Source organism: Manis javanica, chromosome 17 (assembly GCF_040802235.1).
Source record: "Manis javanica isolate MJ-LG chromosome 17, MJ_LKY, whole genome shotgun sequence".
Taxonomy (NCBI): Eukaryota; Metazoa; Chordata; class Mammalia; order Pholidota; family Manidae; genus Manis; species Manis javanica.
In genome coordinates this window covers 60,805,869-60,823,763 of record NC_133172.1, presented here as the reverse complement: position 1 = coordinate 60,823,763, position 17,895 = coordinate 60,805,869, and the positions used below count along the sequence as shown (strand labels likewise).

At 52.9% G+C, this 17,895-nt stretch overlaps 1 protein-coding gene across 3 annotated transcripts; it reads right to left on the bottom strand.

Annotated features, from left to right (window-relative positions):
- Positions 1 to 3,357: 3,357 nt before the first annotated feature.
- On the bottom strand, positions 3,358 to 16,436 carry KLHL36 (kelch like family member 36). 3 transcript variants are annotated; one of them, XM_036993769.2, is made up of 5 exons: positions 16,304 to 16,436; positions 13,907 to 13,985; positions 7,757 to 8,830; positions 6,319 to 6,476; positions 3,358 to 4,093 (listed from the first exon to the last, which is right to left on the bottom strand). In XM_036993769.2, the coding sequence occupies exons 2-5, from the start codon at positions 13,967 to 13,969 to the stop codon at positions 3,538 to 3,540; spliced, it is 1,851 nt and encodes a 616-aa protein (XP_036849664.1). In that variant the 5' UTR covers positions 13,970 to 13,985; positions 16,304 to 16,436; the 3' UTR covers positions 3,358 to 3,537. The 3 variants fall into 3 exon arrangements, with proteins under 3 accessions (XP_036849664.1, XP_017500049.1, XP_036849663.1); XM_017644560.3 differs by lacking the exon at positions 16,304 to 16,436 and adding an exon at positions 15,949 to 16,146; XM_036993768.2 differs by lacking the exon at positions 6,319 to 6,476 and having other exon boundaries at positions 7,788 to 8,830.
- Positions 16,437 to 17,895: the final 1,459 nt, after the last annotated feature.

Below are 17,895 nucleotides of genomic sequence, written 5' to 3'. Positions count from 1 at the left end.
TTTCAAAAAATTTAAAAAACTGCCCGGCTTGGCACCACACAGAACAGGGTCTCCAAGTGCCAGTGGAGCTGCCCTACACTCGAGAGGCTTGTCCTGGAGGCCAGGCCACGGCCTCCTCCCGTCCCCTCCGAAGACACTCAGAATCCATGGAGACACCAGGGATAGCCCTGCCCCTCCAGGAGTGGGACCAGGGGTCTGAGCTGGCCAAAAGCTCTGGGACCAGGAGGACTGTGAGGTGTGCTCAGGTGACGGTGGCCGAACCGTGGGCCTGGGACGAGGGGCTCAGGATGAAGGCTGATCGCTGCACCAGGGGGTGAGCAGACATCCTTCCACTCCCCACATTAGTCACCGAAGCTTGCTGCTGGCTTAGGGGCCAGGTACTCTGATCACAGGTTAACTCACCTGAACTCAGAGTGGGCCCCTGGACCTCATAGGAGGCACTCTACCCCCCTTAGTGTTTGGGTTCCCATGCCAAACTGAACACCCCTTACTTAGGGTTGGCTTCAGGGGTTTCCACTAAGTCACCATGACCACTCTTACCGCTAAGAGGCAGTGGGAGGGCGCATTCCAGATACAAATACGCACACGAGCTTTTCTGCTCAGATCAGGAGTCAGAGATTCTACGTGGTAGACCTTCTGGAATGGCAGAATGTCGACAATGCCGGTGGGGCCATACATGCAAGCATGTTGCTAAGGCAATCTCCGTCTATTGCAGCAGCAGAGAGGCCACTGTAAGTAAAAGGGTTTTTCAGCTTTTCTACTCCCTTTCCTTTTACTGTTGTATTTATGTCTTAAGCAAACAGACTTCCAACTTGGGTGAGGATCAAACTCAAAACCTATAATTAGTATGAAGTTAAAAGTAGTTCTTTGAAAGTGAGAAAAACACAAAACCTGAATAAAAGCCCACCATGCTTATTTTGAAAGATCAAAAATAAACACACAAAAAGATCCAGGTGTTCTCAAAGTTCAAGCACAAGTGTCCAGAGCATGGGCGGTTGGACATGATGCAAATACTGCTGTTTCCGACTCAAGAGAGCAGCCCACAAACACCTGAGCCTTCGCCACTACGGTCTGAAACTACACTATCATGATCTTGCAGTTCAAATGGCCATGGGCCTGAATCTATCCCCAAGCTCTGCCCATCTGGCTTAAAATACATTTTCCTCCCTTCTTAGTTGGACCGTCCAGCAGAGTGACTTCCACAGCATGGAGGCAAAGATCCTGCTCGAGGTCCCACCCCTTGGCTCTCCCAGGCCCAGGCAGGCCTGCTCACCGGCCATGACACTCCTCTCCACTGACCTGAACAAGCTCAAAAACCTTTCTTAGCACAGTGGAGCCCCCACCCATTATTTGAAGTTGGTTCACAAGAGGAAATCTATTTGCCAACTCTACCTTTAAAAAGAACACTCCCAACCTTGGTAATATTAGATTCTAAGCCATGCAAATGACAAGCTGCCTTTACAGTGGCAGGACAGACACCACAAAATGTTAGGTGTGGGACACTGTAACCCAGAAGGCGCAAGGAAATCAGAATGGAAGCCATCACCACACCCTAATCCTGGGACTCACTCTCATAGTCAGAATGTAACAGCTGGCTTAGGCTGAAAGTTGATGGCTGGCCCCTCCCCAAGGTCAAAGCCATTATGCTCCTGGAAGCACATATGGAATCTCTGTACTCTTCTCTACCTGCTCTTGGATTCTGGTTTTTGTTCAGGACCTGGGCTGCATTGGGGACAAGAGACTACGGGGTTTTCAGGTAACAAAACCTTTCCTGGAATAGGAAGGGGACAAGCCATCCTAAAGTAGGCAGAAGTTGGGCAAAACATGTTCTGTGGAGGGCTGGACTAAGTATGAGACAAAAAAGAGTTTCAGGCTCAATGAAGTCTGGAAATACTGGGTTCATGGAAGGTTAACAGTGCAGGACTTCTCAGAGCCTTTAATACACCAAAGTGCTGTGGAGCTCCAAGAAGACTATGGTTTCTGGGTTGTTTGCATGCCTTGCAGAACCTCGCTCAACAGTTTGTAAGTTCCTAAGGACTTCCATATGCAAGGAACTAGCTAAATAGGCGGACTGCTCACGCAACTAGCGACCGAGGGCAATGACTTGGGTCCTGAAACTCAACTCCAGAGTCACTCTCAGCTCCACTGGTCACTATGGAAACGGGCCAATCAAAATCACAGTGAATCTTGAAAGGAAGAAAAAGTGCAACAGAGAGCCAAAAAAATAAGTAAGTTAACTGAGATTCTTATTCAAATATCAAAGTTAACAAATCTTGACGCGTTCTCCTCTCTGCTACTGGATCTCTGTCAAGGCATAGCTCATTAGTGCCTCATTTGGCTCATGACTAAAACAATCACACTCTCTCCTGCCATCCTACTCGCATGTCACAGTGGCTCAGTTCTGGTCTCAAACTCTCCTCAAAGGACACACACTGTCGGTCCTCCTCTGGCAACGGCAGGAACCCATCGACGTGGGGCAGTCACCCACCTGGACAGGAGGTGCTGAATATATATCAACAGCTTCTACAGACTGAAAGAGCGAACCCCCAGGAGCAGCCAGGCGATGAATTCACTGAACCCTGCTGCTCAGTGAATGAGGGAACAGCTCAGGACTTGTACAGAATTTGCCTAGCGGCACAAAAACTACTGAGCAGCAGATGGCCGGGACCAGGCCCTGTCCCTTGAGTTGAGGGAGATACCTGACCACCTTCACGGGGCCCTGTGTGGAGCTTTCGATGACGTCTCGGAGCTGGAGTCACAGAAAACAATGGCAAATTCTAGGGTGCTCACTTTTTCTTTCCTGAGAAATAAATGTAGATTTGGGGGCTCAGTACATCAGCAACATAGGGAACAGCAGGTTCAGAAAGAAAAGTTTACAAAGCACAAATTATAGCGGAACTTATAAAGAGCTTCATGCCTTTACAACAAAACTTTTCCCTTGATTACCTATAGCCTTTTAGAATTCAGGAAGATTATTAATCAGGAAAAACGGGAACAGTTGCCACGTGATGAGGAAATCCCAGTGGGGAGTCCTCCGTGGTGAGAAGTCCCAGGTCTCACCTGACTGTCCCGAGCCAGCTGGTATCTCCCTTGCCCTCTCAGGACCTCTGTGTCCTCACCTATTAAAAATAATTGCTCTTGACCACGCCAGTGAGTCCTAAATGTGGCTAATGCTTAGTCTCACTGACACCCCTAGTTTCACTACAGAAATTTCTGTGTAAGCCCTGCCCCAGCCACTCTCAAGGAATATTAGAAATCACCCTCAGTGATCCGTAATGTGGGAAGAAGCCGTGCATAAGCATAAGGGGATATTTCCTGCCTGGGTCCAGGTTTAATTTATTCAAGCAGCCTACTATGTAAAATTATATAGAATATTTAATTGGTTACTGTGATATCATAGAAAGACTAAGAATCATAAAAGTAAAAAAAGTTGCTAACAAGTCTGTAATAGTTCCAGGGTTCTGTGAAGTTGCTGATGGTCTCCAGACACTCTGGGAGGTGGCGGTGGGGACGTGGGCCAGGCTGGTGCCAGCGAGGTCACTGGCCCGGGTCCTGGTGCCTCTTACCCTTGCCCTTCTTCTTCTTGTCCTCCAGCCGCGGCTTCAGGGCACACACGCAGGCCGACACGCCGGCGATGGCCTTGGGCAGGTCGGTGCCCTTGCTCCACCTGTCTTTCTCACGGTCGTATACCTGGACCGTCTTGGAGAAGGCTGTGCTCTCCCAGCTGTAGCCGCCCAGGATGTAGATGCGGCCCTCCCACACGGCCACCCCCGACTCGCTGTTGGCGTGTAGCAATGGCGCCACGCGGGTCCACTGGTTGCACTGTGGGCTGTAGGCCTCGACGCCCAGCACGTCGAAGCGCTCCATGGACTCGATGCTGTCGTCGCTGCCCCCGATGGAGTAGATGCTGTCTTCCAGGCTACACATGCTGTGCCAGCCGCGTGCCGTGCTCATGGGCCGCCGCTCCTCCCACACGTCCGTCCGGTGGTCGTAACACAGCAGGTTCTTGCGGTAGGGGCCGATCTGGTAGTCGTGACCCCCAGAGATGTAAACGAAGTCTTTGTAGATGGTGCCCGCGTGGCCATATGTGAACCTGGAAAGAGATGGACAGACGGATGGATGAAGAGAGAGGAAGCTCAGGGCTGCACGGGGCCAGACCTCCCCGAGCAAGGGTTTCAGTGTTTTCCTCTGCACAATGGGGACAGCTGCCCTCTGGTGGGGGCTGGGGTAGGATGTGAGGATTGAGGGGGTAACGCAGGGAGCAGGCCCCCTGTGTGCACTTCATAGAGGGTGGCTGTCACTGGAGAGCTGGCGGCAGAGCAGGGCGGGTAAACGCCGGCTTCGTGGTCAGACCATCTGGGCTAGAACCCCAGCTCTGCACCTCTCCCCATCTCCCCATCTGAGGAGTGGCATTGATCACAGACTGTCACCCTTCTTATAAAGGCTGAAGATGACAAAAATGTATCTCCTGAGGCACCTGATCAGACACAGAAAGCGACATAAAGCACAATTCCAACTCTGTGACCTTCCGGAAAAGTCAAGACCAGAGGGCTGCCAGGGGTTGGGGGGCAGGGGATGAATGGGTGGAGCAGAGGATTTTAGGGCAGCAAGAATCCTCTGTGTGACACTGTCATGTGGAAACGAGCCATTACACGTTTGCCCAAACCCACGGGGTGTACAACACAGAGCCAGCCCTCTCGCAGACCGAGGACCTCAGTCAATGATAACGCGTCGATATTGGCTCATCAGCTGTAACAAATGCCTGCACACTGCGAGGCGGGAACAGGAGGGAAGCTGCCTGGCGGGGACACTACATGGGAACTCTTCGCATTTTTGGCCCAATCTTCTGTAAGTCTAAAATTGCTCTACAAAATGAAGGCTACAGAAAGACAAAAAAGAAACCAAGAAAGGAACAATGTCACGGAATTCAGGGTGGTGGTCACATAGCCAGGAGGTAAGTGGGCGGGAGGAAAGCATTTGGGGCGACCCAGTCCAGTGCTGGCCAAGTCACCGTTCAATGGCTTGGTTCTTGGGTTGGGCTGTGGGGTCAGGGAGGTCCCATTATACACATAAGTCAATGAATGATAAGATGTCAGCAAATAAATGAAATTAGAGTGGAACCTGTATGGACTGGTGGTGCCACGTCACGGATTACACTTATTGCTACTCAGTATACCTGAGGTCCCCTGAGGAAGAAAACATAATCAGGTCGTCATAGCATTTAAGGTACAGAAATCACGCCGGCTGGCCCAGAGGAAGTGATGGCGGCAGGTGTGCTTATTGCTATTATTGAGTCACTTCTCCATCTGTAAAACAGGATGATCAAGTTCCCAAGCCCAGGGAGACCACAGGTCTGGGTTTGCCTACAGCAGGGTCAGTATATACATGACTGACCTGCCCTGTTCACTGCCATCCTGGCTTGGATGATAGATCATATGGGCACCTACCTCCACCTCACTGGGAACCGTGGCTATCAAAGGACTCATCACATAAGCACTTGGCCCAAAGTTGGCATGTGGCAACCAGAGGCTGCTATCCCACTGTCAGATCTTAACAGGCACCCAGGTGATACAGTCCACAGGCTTCTTGGGGTCTGCATGAAGGTGGTAGCAACCGGGGCTGGGAGGAGCTGAGATTCACAGCATGTCCCCAAGACACCTGGATGTATTCCACAGTAAGCCTGCCTCGGCAGGCACACTTATAGGTTCAGCTACAGGGCCCTGCTGGAGTGCATGGCACAGACCTTCTGCTAAACCAGCAGCGATGATAAACGGGCAGTAAACGCACACCTCGGTGCAGACACACTGAAGAAGCGTGAAGAGTTCCAAGCCTGCGGTATGCCCTGTGGGCGGGATGCTGCGTGAGAGGCCCCTGAGCAGGATCTCACCTAGTCCTCAGGACAGCCCTACACATCACGCCCTCTGCACAGACAAGGACACAGGAGGCGGGGTGGAGACAGCTGCTGTGTCCCAGATAGGCCCCCCTCTTGAAATAGCTCTTGCCCAAACTCAGAGATTTTTTAAGTGAATCTCTTCCTAAGGGAACTTAGTACTCACTCTCTGAAACTCAGGAAGTGAACAGACTCAAACCGAGGGCTCTTGGCCTCAGCAGCACAGCTGACACCTGCACTTGGACAGTGCAAAGCCAGAGCCCTGACGCATCCCCATGTGCCCTCCACCCCAAGGGGTGTACGCACCAGGATTCCCTAGCCAGGAGGTTCTTCCTGGAACTGAAGGCCAAAATACCCAGAAAGTGACGGAGACTGAACTCTGACCCAAAAGTTGTCACATTGAAGGGCCAAACAAAACCCACAATCACCTTGGCAAACCGGCCACATAGGACCAGGAGTCGGTCTTGGGACTGTATGTCTCTACCGAAGAGAGAGCTCCATTTTCATTCCGGCCACCGACGGCCACCAGCATGTCCTCAATGGAGGCAAGGTAGAAATCCACGCGGCGCTGGTTCATGGAGGCCACCTGTGGAGGCGAGACACCTGTACCTTCCCTGCCCCAAACCCGGGGCAGGGTCAGTACCAAGCACCGACTCCCCAGATGCGCTCTACGGGCTGCGCAGCCCGGGAAGGTGGGCCAGGGCCAAATGGGTCTGGGGGAAGGGAGCCGAACTTGAAGAAAGGGGGGTTCTTTAGGTGGGACTGTGCAGAGCCCGGAAGAGCCCTCAAGACAGAAATCCCCAAGCAGGGATGGAGAACACAACTCCCCAAGTTCGTCTGCCCACACGGGCTTGAATTCTGCAGGACACACAGTTCAGAACTGCTCATCTCGTATTTTCTTGGAAAAAAAATTCGTCTTTCCTTTTGCACCCCACCCCCCTCATCAGATACTTTTTAAAATTAGTGCTGACTGCCATCCAATGTTAACAGGCAGAAAGTGGCACTCTAGGGGAAATTAAAAAGCAGAAGACCCAACTTTTTTTTGATAATCTGAGCAGAACACACAAGTGAACACCAGTCTGAAGGAGATCCTACCTTCAGGCCGTCACCAGTACACAGCTTTTGAGGACAGGCTCCAAAGCCAGGAGGCTCTCTCGAGTGGCAAGACTTACACCTTGAAGTGTGGTTTTAGATTTAGATTTGAGAATAAAATCAAAAGGCCACTGGAGTCCATTCTGAGTTTTGCACCCAGAAAAACACCGAGGTAAGTAAAAATGCTGAGGTATGAGTATAAAGACGGAGTCGGATTTTGAAGGATGGTGGTCTGGAGAGGTGTTCAGGGGGAGACAAGGACACCTTCCCTATGCCAGGTGCTTGCCAATCAGTGTGAGCTTCAATCCTCCGACCTGAGAATGTCAACGGCCCCCAACCGCTTCCAGAGGGGGAAGGTGAAGTTTGGGGAGGGCAAGGACTCGGTCTGAAGTCCCCAGCTATGATTTAGCCACGTGGGGATGTGAACTCAGATCTGATGCCAAGACCCAAGTGCCCCCCAGAGGGGCATAGCTCCTGGCAGGTATGAGCCTTCATGGCCTCCTTAAACCGGCTCCAAAACTTTCCAAAAGAGGAGCTTGGCAGTGACTCAAGACCCGGGGAGCATCATTTCAACTATGGGCCAAACTTGACTTTGCGGAAGGTGGTGGGTCAGCCCTCACGGCCCCCATCCAGGGGAGGGTGGGAATCATGTGGCTCGTCACTTTATCATCACACCTCTTTCAGAAGCAGGAGGGTGGCCAAGGCCCCACAGAAGGGAGGGTTAGGAGATGAAAAGTCCTCAAGAGTAAAGAAATAATCCAGCTTTAATCTCACCTTGATCCACTGTTTACAGCGGGGGTCATACCTATAAAGAAGATTGGACGCCGCATCGCCTCCGTTGTCCCGTGAGAAGCTGCCACCTGCGATGAAGATGAAGCCCCCCAGGACGGCCACACAGTGGTGGCTCCGCCGGGCCGGCAGTGGCGTCTCCTTGACCCACTGCTCGCTCTTGGTGTCCAGGTAGCAGGTGTCATCACTGAGCTCCAGACACCGCTCGGAGACCTCGCCGCCCACGAACAGCAGGCGCTCCTCATTGGTGCGGAGTGCCGTGCGCTTGGTCTGCATGACTGGCTGGGCCGCCAGGCTGTTGTGGTAGTGCACGGCCTCCTCAATGAAGCCCTCGCAGTTGGCCTCCCTGGGCAGCAGCGAGCACACGGCCGGCTTGACGCGGTGCAGCAGGTCATTCTTGGGGATGAGTGGGAAGTGGATGTTCTCCAGCACCTGGTAGGCGTGGGCCTCGCGCTCGGGCTGCTGCGTCAACCACTGCAGGGCGGCCTGCAGCAGGTCATGCTCACATTCCCGCTGCACCTCACTGCTGCTCAGGTACACGCACAGCTTCTGCATGGAGACGTTCTGCAGAAAGTCGGGCGTGAAGGACAGCGTGCCGAAGCGGCGCAGGATGAAGCCGTCGATGAAGGCGTCCAGCCGCTTGAGGCTGTAGATGGAGGCCAGCTCCTGGAGGTACAGGTAGTTGTCCTCGCTCACCTCCTGCTCCAGGTACTCGCAGCAGAAGTCCACCACCGTCCAGATCTGCAGCAGGTGGGCCGTCTCCAGGATGTAGTCGATGTTGCCGCCGTCCAGCGCCAGCTCCCCGCCATACAGGAAGTCCACCACGGCCTTGAGCCCAATGTAGGAGGCCCCGATCAGCTCTACCTCCTTCTGGAAAGCCTCGCGCATGCCGATGGTGAACATGGAGTTGAAGTAGTCACTGCACACGGCCAGCAAGTTGCGGTGGGCTGGCACACGCTGTTCGTCGGCCACCAGGACGATGTCACAGAAAAGGCCTCGGAGCCGCTGCTCATTCAGCCGCTGCAGCACGGTGGTCGAGTGGCCGGCCCAGTGGTACACCTGCAGCGAGGAGCACAGGTCGGAGGTGGCTCGTGCCTACACCAGGAGGGGAAGCACGAGCCCGCCCACCACAGTGTCCTGGAAGCAGTCTAGTGTGCTGACAGCCAGCATTTAAATGCAGTGTAACAAAAGAGAGAAGCACTTAAAATACCAGAGTGCACTGCAGGAAATAAGGGTGTTTCTAGGGATACATGCACGTGTATAGATGTACATTTTCTTTCTTTCCTTCCAAATACCTAAATACTAGCCTAGCCATTCTCCTTCCTACCTTCTTTCTTTATAAATGTAATTCCTAAATACTTTCTCTCTCTCTCTCCCTCTTTCTCCTTCTTTGCTTCTTTATAAGTAGAATTCCTAAATGTTTTTTCTTCCCTCCCTCCCCTGCCCTCTTTTTCTTACTGTGGAATGTGAACAAATAGGTTTGAAAAATGCTGTCCTATCAGGATAGTAAATTTGCTCAGGATATAGCCTCTAAAATCAGACTGAATCTGGGTTACAATGCCAGCTCTGCTCCTTACTAGCTGTGTGACCTTGGATAAGTCACGAGAAGCCTCTGAGCCTCTATTTCTTCATCTCTCAAGTGAGGGTGAGGGTGCTTACGTCTCGGGGTCTGGGTATTAAAGAGACAGAGCATGGCAAAGAGCTGCCCCAAGGAGAGCTGGAGAAACGTTAGCTGTTGTGATCATCAATTCTCACCGAGGCTCCATGCCAAGAAAGGCAGCTTTTCCTGTGCCTTCCAAAATGCTTGGCACAAGGTCATGCTACAGATTTCCCCATTTCCATAAGGAGTTCAGGGATATGGCAGGTGTTAGACTTAGCAACGTACCCAGACTAAGGTGCTCTGGGGACCCTACCTCCAGAAACATGGCCTCACTAGTGACTGCCAGGGTTAGAAGTAGCGTCCTGTGTAAAATGCAGGTGCACTGTCTTTTTGTGGGGGGGGCTTACGTGGGCTTTGCACTTGACATGCACCCTCTCCCTGGAGTCTCTCAATAACCCTCTGAGGGAACATCTATTATCATCCCCTTTTTCCAGATGAGGAAAACAGAGGTTCAGAGAGACTAAGAAACTTGCCCAAAGTCCCACAGTGTCAGAGAAGCAAGGGCTGAGATTTATTCCTAGGTCTGATTCTGGAGCCCAAACCTTTAATCACCATGACACTGGAATTAGCAAAATCAATTAATATGAATATCTAGCGAATCAAGTCAATAAATTCAGATTGGTAGACATTTATGCAATGTTATATGCCTGCCATGTGCTTTTTATATATATAAAAATATATCAGATCTAAACAACAGTTTCTAAATCCCTGCAGGGACTGATTGTGTTTTGGGCTCTCTGTTTTATTTATTGCACAGTGATTCACTTACTTTAGAAACAACAAAAAATTCAATATAGGGAAAAACAGACTGTTCAAAAACATCACTAGGTCGCTGGACAGGGCAACTGAGGAAAAGGTCTGGCCGGGCATCACGCCTGTAAAGGGGAGATGGCGGCGGACAGGGAAGAAGGGCTGAGCAGGTGTGGGCAGCTGCAGGTCAGATTGCAGGTCCCTGAATTCTTACTGCCTCCAGCAGCACTTGGAATTAGGGTGCTTTGTTTCCTTGTGGCCCTTCTGTGTCCAGCTAATTCCAGTATCAACTGCTCATCGAAAATAAAGGCGCAGTTAACATCCACACATCCTGATAAAGACACCAAACTGATATTACCCAGAACTGCCTTTCCTTCCAAGTTTAGAAAACCAGGGCCCTAGTGTTCTTACATTACAGGATCTTGTCTCCCAGGGCCTGTACATGGACATCTCTGTTACCCACGTACAGGCACAGTGAGCCAAGCTTGGGGAGGAGTGATTCTGGGCTCTGATACAGTCTTGGGTGTAGCCTGAAAGAAGGAGATAAAAGCTGCAGGCTATCTTGTAACAGTAAAAGCTCACTGTCCCGAGAGAGAGGCAAGGGGCGGGTGTAGCAGGAAGGCTATCTGCCCACCCTGGGCCCCTGGTTATTGCTAAGCTGGTGGGGACGTAGAACTCCCCCTCCCCACAACACACACACACACAGACCCCAGGCTGAGTGTTAAAAGGAAAACAGTCCTGCAGGTGGTGGAGGGGGGAGCAGCGGGGGGACTGAGGCCAGCCGCTGGTGACAGCTGCATCGCATCGGCTGCCAAGGGAACCACCGGCTCCAGTGAGCCAGGGCAGGGGGCCAGGTAGCCCCCGTTTCTCAGACTGGGTCTCCAGGCTAAGCAGGCACATTTAATTCTTCACCTGGGTTGCAGCTACAACCCGTTTCTGATGATTTTAGCGTAGCTGCAGAGATAAGAAAAACAGAAACATGCCTTCTCTATTTTCAAGGGGCCATGACAGGGTCACAGCACTTTCTGTAATTTAGAAGTCCTGACCCCAACCGTTCTCTGGCGGTATTAACACCACTCATCCTTTTATTTCCTACTTTAGGACCTCAATCAGAGGCAAGGCAAGGTGGGTGAAGAAACACAGGTACTGAGCAGCTAACACCGGACAGAATGCAGCATCGAAATGGGTCGATCACCTTCTGTTAGAGCAGATAAATGCAGAGTGGCTCTGAGATACAAGGAGTCATCAGGATTATGTATTTGACATTCATATGACCGAATATATCTTTCCCAGGTGCGTTTGGTCTTCATCCACAGTTCCTGAATGAAAACACTGCTGAGTCTCAAAGGTCAAATGGCTGTCTTGTCATGTTAATGACAGACTTTCTGGACCCCTACCCAAGGGCAGGGCTGGAGGCTGAATCAGCCAAGGGCCAGTAATTTAGTCAACTGTGACAGCCCTCACAGGAACCCCTGAGAAGAGCTTATGGCTCTCTTGGGTCCTGCTTCTCTGTCAGGGAGAGCTTCTAAGGTTGGGGAACCAGGACACCTCCACATGCCATGGAGCCAGGCCCCAAGCTCCTGCGGAGAGAAGCTCTTTTATTTGAGACCTTGCCCTGTATCTCTCTTCATCTGGTTGTTAACTTGTATCCTTTATTAAACTGGTAAGTGTGTTTTCCTGAGTTCGGTGAGCCACTCTAGCAAATTAATTGAACCTAAGTGGGGAGGATGTGGGGACCTCCAACCTGAAGCCGGGAGGTCGGAAGCACAGGGAACTGCCTGGGACTCGCAATCAGTGTCTGGAGTTGGGGGTGGAGGGCAGTCTTATAGGACAGAGCCTTAACCTGGGCAATCTGGTGCCATCTCTGGGCAGACAGCATCAGAATTGAGTTCTCAGACACCCTGTTGGTGTCTGAGGATTGCTTGGTGTTATATGTGGGAAACCCGCCCCCTCCCTCGCCCACCCCCGCCCCACGCATTGGAATCGGGTCTGGGAACTTGAAGGGAGTTACACTATTACTGCTGTGTACACTACTATTGTATATGTATGTAGGAAAAGACACCATAGCAGGCTGTCATACACAGAGACTCCATCACACTGAGAAGGAATAATCTACCACTACCTATGGCAACCAACGTGAACTCCAGAAGGTAATGCGCAGTGACAGGAGCCAGGCGCACTGGGATACCTACCCCCTGACTCTGTTTACAGAAAGCTCAAGGGCAGACAAAACTTCCAGTGTTGGAAGTTGGAGATGGGCACAGGAGGGGTCTGGTTTTAATTTGGAGGTTGGCTACATGGGTGTAGCTGGGCCTAGAAAATCAAGGGTAAATTTAGGATTTGGGCATCTTTTTAATGTAAAAAGTTAGAAACATAAATACAATCAGCCGAAAGATAGAGAACCCTATTCACAAAAGCTTCGAATTAGAAACAACTCAGGATCTGATTTTAGGGGACAAAGATCTCTAGTGCTATCAGTCTTAGAAGCTACACTGTCTCTTCAGCCAAATGCCAAAACAAAGCCCCTTTGAGAAAGCAGCGAAACCTTCCTGGATTTTCACAGCAGATAAAGCCGCGCTTGGCCAGAGCCTTGTCAGTAACTCAGATGGAAACAGGGGACCGTTTCTCTGGAGAACCAATCTCTCCTGAAAATTACAGCCCGATTTTCTTTTATGCACTTCTGCCAATCCTCTTCCCGTGTTCTCCTCAAATCTACAGGCTGCTCACAATTCTCTTTACCTAACATGGTATTTCTCAATCTTCTTTTTCATTTTATTTTCAGTCTCCTTTCAGGAAATTCTTTTCCCAGTAGTCCCCTATACAATGTGAATGCCACATATTTCCTGTGTGTCGGTGCCTGTTTGCTGTGTCTAGCTGTGCTTTAATCCTAAAACATGTAAAATTTTTTCTGCACCTCCAACAAACAATTTCACCCCCTCGGGGGCATTATCAGCCCCACTGAGAAAGCATAATCCACTTAACCAAATAATTTCATCTCCAGAAAGGTCCTCCTTTAAAATAAAGGTGTTACTGAAATTTATAAAGACAGGTGTTAACCGGGACTCTCCTGCAAACTGGTTCCCCAATCCGTACCTACGGCAGCTGCGGGGACACGGTTACTCCAAGTCCCCTAAGAAGTTGGTTGAAGGTATAGAGTCCCGGGTCCTGCTCTCAGATTTTAACTTAGCAGGTCTGGGGTGGGGCTGGGGATGTGTTTCTAATTAGACATCTTCCACCTGATGCTGATGTGATTCTGATGCAGCCAGTCTGACAAGACTTGGGAGCCCAGCCTTGGGAACCCATCCTCACTTGCTCCTGGGGTCCCAGAAAGTCATGACTGACTGGGGGAAGAGAACAGGCCCTTAAAACATCCAGGCACACACTGTGTGGCCCCCCAACATAAGGTTGGGCACTAGCTTCTCAACAGACACGTCCTTGGGGTTTTTTACTCCTAGGTGAGGACGGAAATCCCATGGCTCTTCTCCTGTCCCACCCACCTCTTCGGGTTGGGGCACAGAATAAATAAGTCGTGTCCCCAACATCCCTCCCACTCCCTGTTGAGTCTGAGGCTTCCATTCCATGCCCAGGCCGCTCTACTCATCAACAAAGATGTGAACACCACCAGCAAGGATAGAAATCCAGGCTGTATGTTAAGAATGATCTCATCAGAAAAATATCACACTTCTTAGGCAACACGCACAGGTGGTAAGCGACCATTGACGGACCTTTGAGGATTCGCTGATCTTGTATGGCCGAGACACTCGCGTCGGCCGGCTTCCCTCCATCATAAGCGAGACTGCAGCCCTACGACAAGAACAGGATGTCTGAGCGGGTGGTGATAACTCTAGGTTACTCATTAATTGCAGTAGCTACTGATGCTGATAAGATCAACGACAAGGGCGAAAACAGTCACACGGAGAAAACAGCATACTACCAAGACCGCTTTCACGCTGCAAGTTGCAAAAACCAGGTTAGAATGAGAACATTTAACAAGGGTTCCTTTACCTTCTGAAATCGGACAATATCATGTCTTTGAGGCCACCTCCTACAAATACCTACACCTTCTGATGCTTGATCTCAACTGGACTTTTTGGCTAGCCTAGACTAGGACCCTGGAACCAAGCTAAGGGATTTACATGCTATCTCATTTAACCCCCACCTCCACCTGGCCAGGCTGATGTTACCTGCCCCATTTTACAGACGAGGAGATTGAGTTCAAGGTCACAAAGTCAGTAAATGGCTGGGAATCAAACCTGGGTCTGCCCAGCTTCAAAACTGGATAGACATGAGCCCTTCACCATGAAGCCTGCTGAATGGGGCCCAGACTTTGAGAGTATCGTACTTTTAAAATATCATAATTTAGTTAAGATGAAGAGCAGTACACATTACCACACGTTAAATACGCTCTCCTTCTAGACACAGGCACTGTCTTCAGGGCTTTCCTGAGTCTTAGCTGATTTTACCCCCAAAACAACCCCACAAGGACAGCACTATTATTCTGTTTAGGGAGGAGGAAGCTGAGACCAGTGAGGAGAAGTAACTTGTCCAGCAATGGGCAGGAGGAAGTGGAAGGGTTGGGATTCCAACCCAGGAAGCTTCTGTGCTCTTACTAGGCTACCCGCCCTGGCCATGAAGAAACACCCACAGACAGGAAACCTCTGCCTGTGCCCCGCCTGGGAACAGCCAGTATGAACTTGAACAAGCAGGTAAACCTCTCCAGACCTCATGGCCACGCCCATGGGGTGGGCTGGTAGGCGGGCAATGTTAAGGTTTCCTCCAGCTTTGAAATGCCAAGCAGCTCACTAACAGCACTGAGCCGACTTTGGGGGACCTCAAGGATGGGGACACACAGCGGAAGCACTAAGCTACCAATAGGGGCACGTTACCTACTGGGGCTGAGGGTTTGAGGAGGAAGTTTTTCCCCTGCTGAACTGAGAAGAGTCAGCTTGTCACCTGTTGAACAAACATCCTTTACTAATAAAGAACAACGTGACAAAAAGCCAGCACTGTGTCAGGATAATCCGGGACACAGAGAGGGGGGCTCCAGCGTTCCCACGGGAGGAGTAAATTCAGGCGCAGACCATCCTGTCCAGTTCCCTGGGGGAAGGAACAACTAGATTTCTCCTGACAAACTAGCAACTTTCTGATAAAGGCCCGCTGTACCCTCGCTTGTCCTTTCTGACTGCCCGGTAGTTGCTGCGGGGCTGAGAGCGCGAAGGAAGCAGCACTCCTGCAAGGCCTGCTTCTTTCACCTTTGCCCCGAGACAGGTGCCACCAGCATCTGACACTCAGGTGCAGGTGGTGGAAGCCGCCCCCCGCCCCCCCACCAAGGTCACACAACATAAGCAGCTGGTCCCCCTCCACCGCCCCAGGCAGCCAGCCCGGGCTCAGGTTTACCCCCGGTGCTAAAAGCTTTCTTTTCTAGGCCAAGATTTCTCGAGAGTTTCCCCGGGGGCGGAGGCTCCCCTTTGTCTCGGGGTAAGTGGTTTGGAGCGGATTTCTACAGCAGTATTGGGTATCCGCTGCCTCCCCGGCTTTCTGGGAGCAGGTTGAGGGTCAAGGCCACCCACCTGGGCGGTGACAATCACCAGCTACGCCTACAAGGTTTTTCGATAAACATGGGGACTGGAGCCACGTCCGGCGCGAGGGTCCCCGGGGACCCTCCTCTCCGAGTGCCTTCCCCGCGTTTCCACCCCGAACCTGCCCGAGCACAGCGCTCGGGGAAGCCCAGGGCGGATGAGGTGGACACAGGCCCGCCGGCACTCACCGTCCCGGGTCCCGAGGCAGGCTCTCGGGGGCGCCGCTGTCGCCGGTTCGGACCCGACACCCCCGGGCGGAACTGCCGGCACCGCGGCCGCCGGGCGGGCTCGAGCCGGCTGCGGACAGGCGGCGGGGCGCGGGGACACTCACCTGGGCGGCACAGGCCGCACCTGCCGACCTGCGGGGCGCCGCCCCCCACCCCCCGCGGCGGCCCGCGCCCACCCGCCCCGAGCACAAAGGGACGTCGCGGGGCGGGCGGGGGAGGGCGCGGCTCGCAGGCCCGGGCCCCCGGGTGCCCCCGCTCCGGCCCCTGGACGGCGCGCGGCCCCGGGAGGCGGCGGCGGGCGCGCGCGGAGGCCCACCTGGGAGGGCGCGCTACGGGCGCGGCGCGGAGACCCCCGGCGGCGGGGCGCGGCGGGCAGGGCGGCGGGGCCGGAGCCCCCGGGCCCCGGGCCCAGCCGGCCGCGCAGCCATGGCTCCGCCAGGAAGTGCGAGGCCGAGGCGGAGGCGGCGCGCGCGGCCAATGGCGGCGGCCGGGAGGGGTGGGCGCAGCGGCGCGAGGCGGAGCCTGGACGCGCGGCGGGGCCGCTCTCCGGGCCGCGGGGCTGCAACCCACCCCCGGCGCGGCGGACCCCCGACTCGGGCCCCGCAGAGGCAAGCCGGGCCGCGTGCCGCGAGCGCCGCGGTGCCACCCGCCGGGCCGGGCTCCGGGCCGTGGTCAGTGTGCCGGGACCGGAGCGCCGGGCTGGGCAGCGCGATGGCACCTTCGTGCCCTGCTCTCCTTTGGGTCTTGGCTCGACTGTCACCTGCGGCACCCCACGGGTGGCCTTCGCTGACTCCCCGAATGCACGTTTCCCCTCGCTCCCCTCCACCCCCAGCTTGAATCTTCACTTACTCTTCCCACGGTCTGCTATTCCAAATCACTTTCTTTTCATTTGGCTTATGGTCTCTCTCCCGCCCTAGGAACCCTGTTTGCATTCCCGGTGGCCCCCAGGGCTGGCACACAGGAAGCGCTCGGCAAATATTTGTGGAATGAATGAATTTAACCATCACCTGTCAATCCATCAATTGTCAAATTTATCTCAGGCTGCAGCATAAATGAACTTTGAAAGCATTACGCTAAGTGAAAGAAGCCAGACACCAAAGGCCACATAGTGTGTGATTGCATCCACACGAAGAGCCCAGGACAGGCAAACCCCCAGGGCAGGAAGCAGACCCCTGGTTGAGGGGACTGGGGGTGTGGGCGGGGGAGGGGAGTGCAGGTGGCTCTTAGAGGATAAGGGATTACTTTGGGACAGGATAAGACTGTTCAGAAATTTGATAGTATTGATGACGACACAGCTCTGAATAAACTAAAAAATATCGACTTGTACAATTTAAAAGGGTGAATTTATGGTATGTGAATTATATCTGAAAAAGCTGTTACAAAAACAAAACCAAACAAAAAACTCTCTGTTGTTCTATTCACTGCATTTAGAGTATCCTTCAGGGCTGCGTGGGGTGCGTAAAGCATGGCGAGATCCAGCCACTGAAGGGGGCCAGAAAAGAAGAAAAAATAAGGGTGTAGAGTCGGCATGACCTGGCAGATGCTCCAGGCATTTCTTTGCTCCTACGATACGGCAACAGCTCCAACCCCTCCCATCCCTTAGTTCCCTGCACCCCCGAGCAGCCTGGGTCTGGATCCGTCCCCACCCTTGCATAGCACCTCCTGCCAGAGGCGGCCTCTTGTGCGAGGACCAGTGGGGGCCAGGGGTGATCCTCAGGCCCCTCCGGTGCCAAGTAAGGACGCAAGGGGGTTTCTGCAGTGATGGAAGGGCTGCGTGTCTCACTCCCGCAGAGGGGCAGACTGGCAGTGGGCTAAGCTCCCCCATTTTCTTCCGAGTGAACTGCCCCCTCCCTGGCCTCGGTTTCCTCTGCTGTAGATGGGACCCATTCACACAGCGCCAGCCTGCTC

Excerpts from the sequence above, each read along its gene's own strand:
- KLHL36 (XM_036993769.2), bottom strand. The coding sequence starts at position 13,969 with ATGATGGAGGGAAGCCGGCCGACGCGAGTGTCTCGGCCATACAAGATC. Across the intron at positions 8,831-13,906 it reads AGATCAGCGAATCCTCAAAG|GTGTACCACTGGGCCGGCCA; the intron begins GTCCGTCAATGG and ends TCCTCGCTGCAG. Across the intron at positions 6,477-7,756 it reads GCTGTAAACAGTGGATCAAG|GTGGCCTCCATGAACCAGCG; the intron begins GTGAGATTAAAG and ends TCGCCTCCACAG.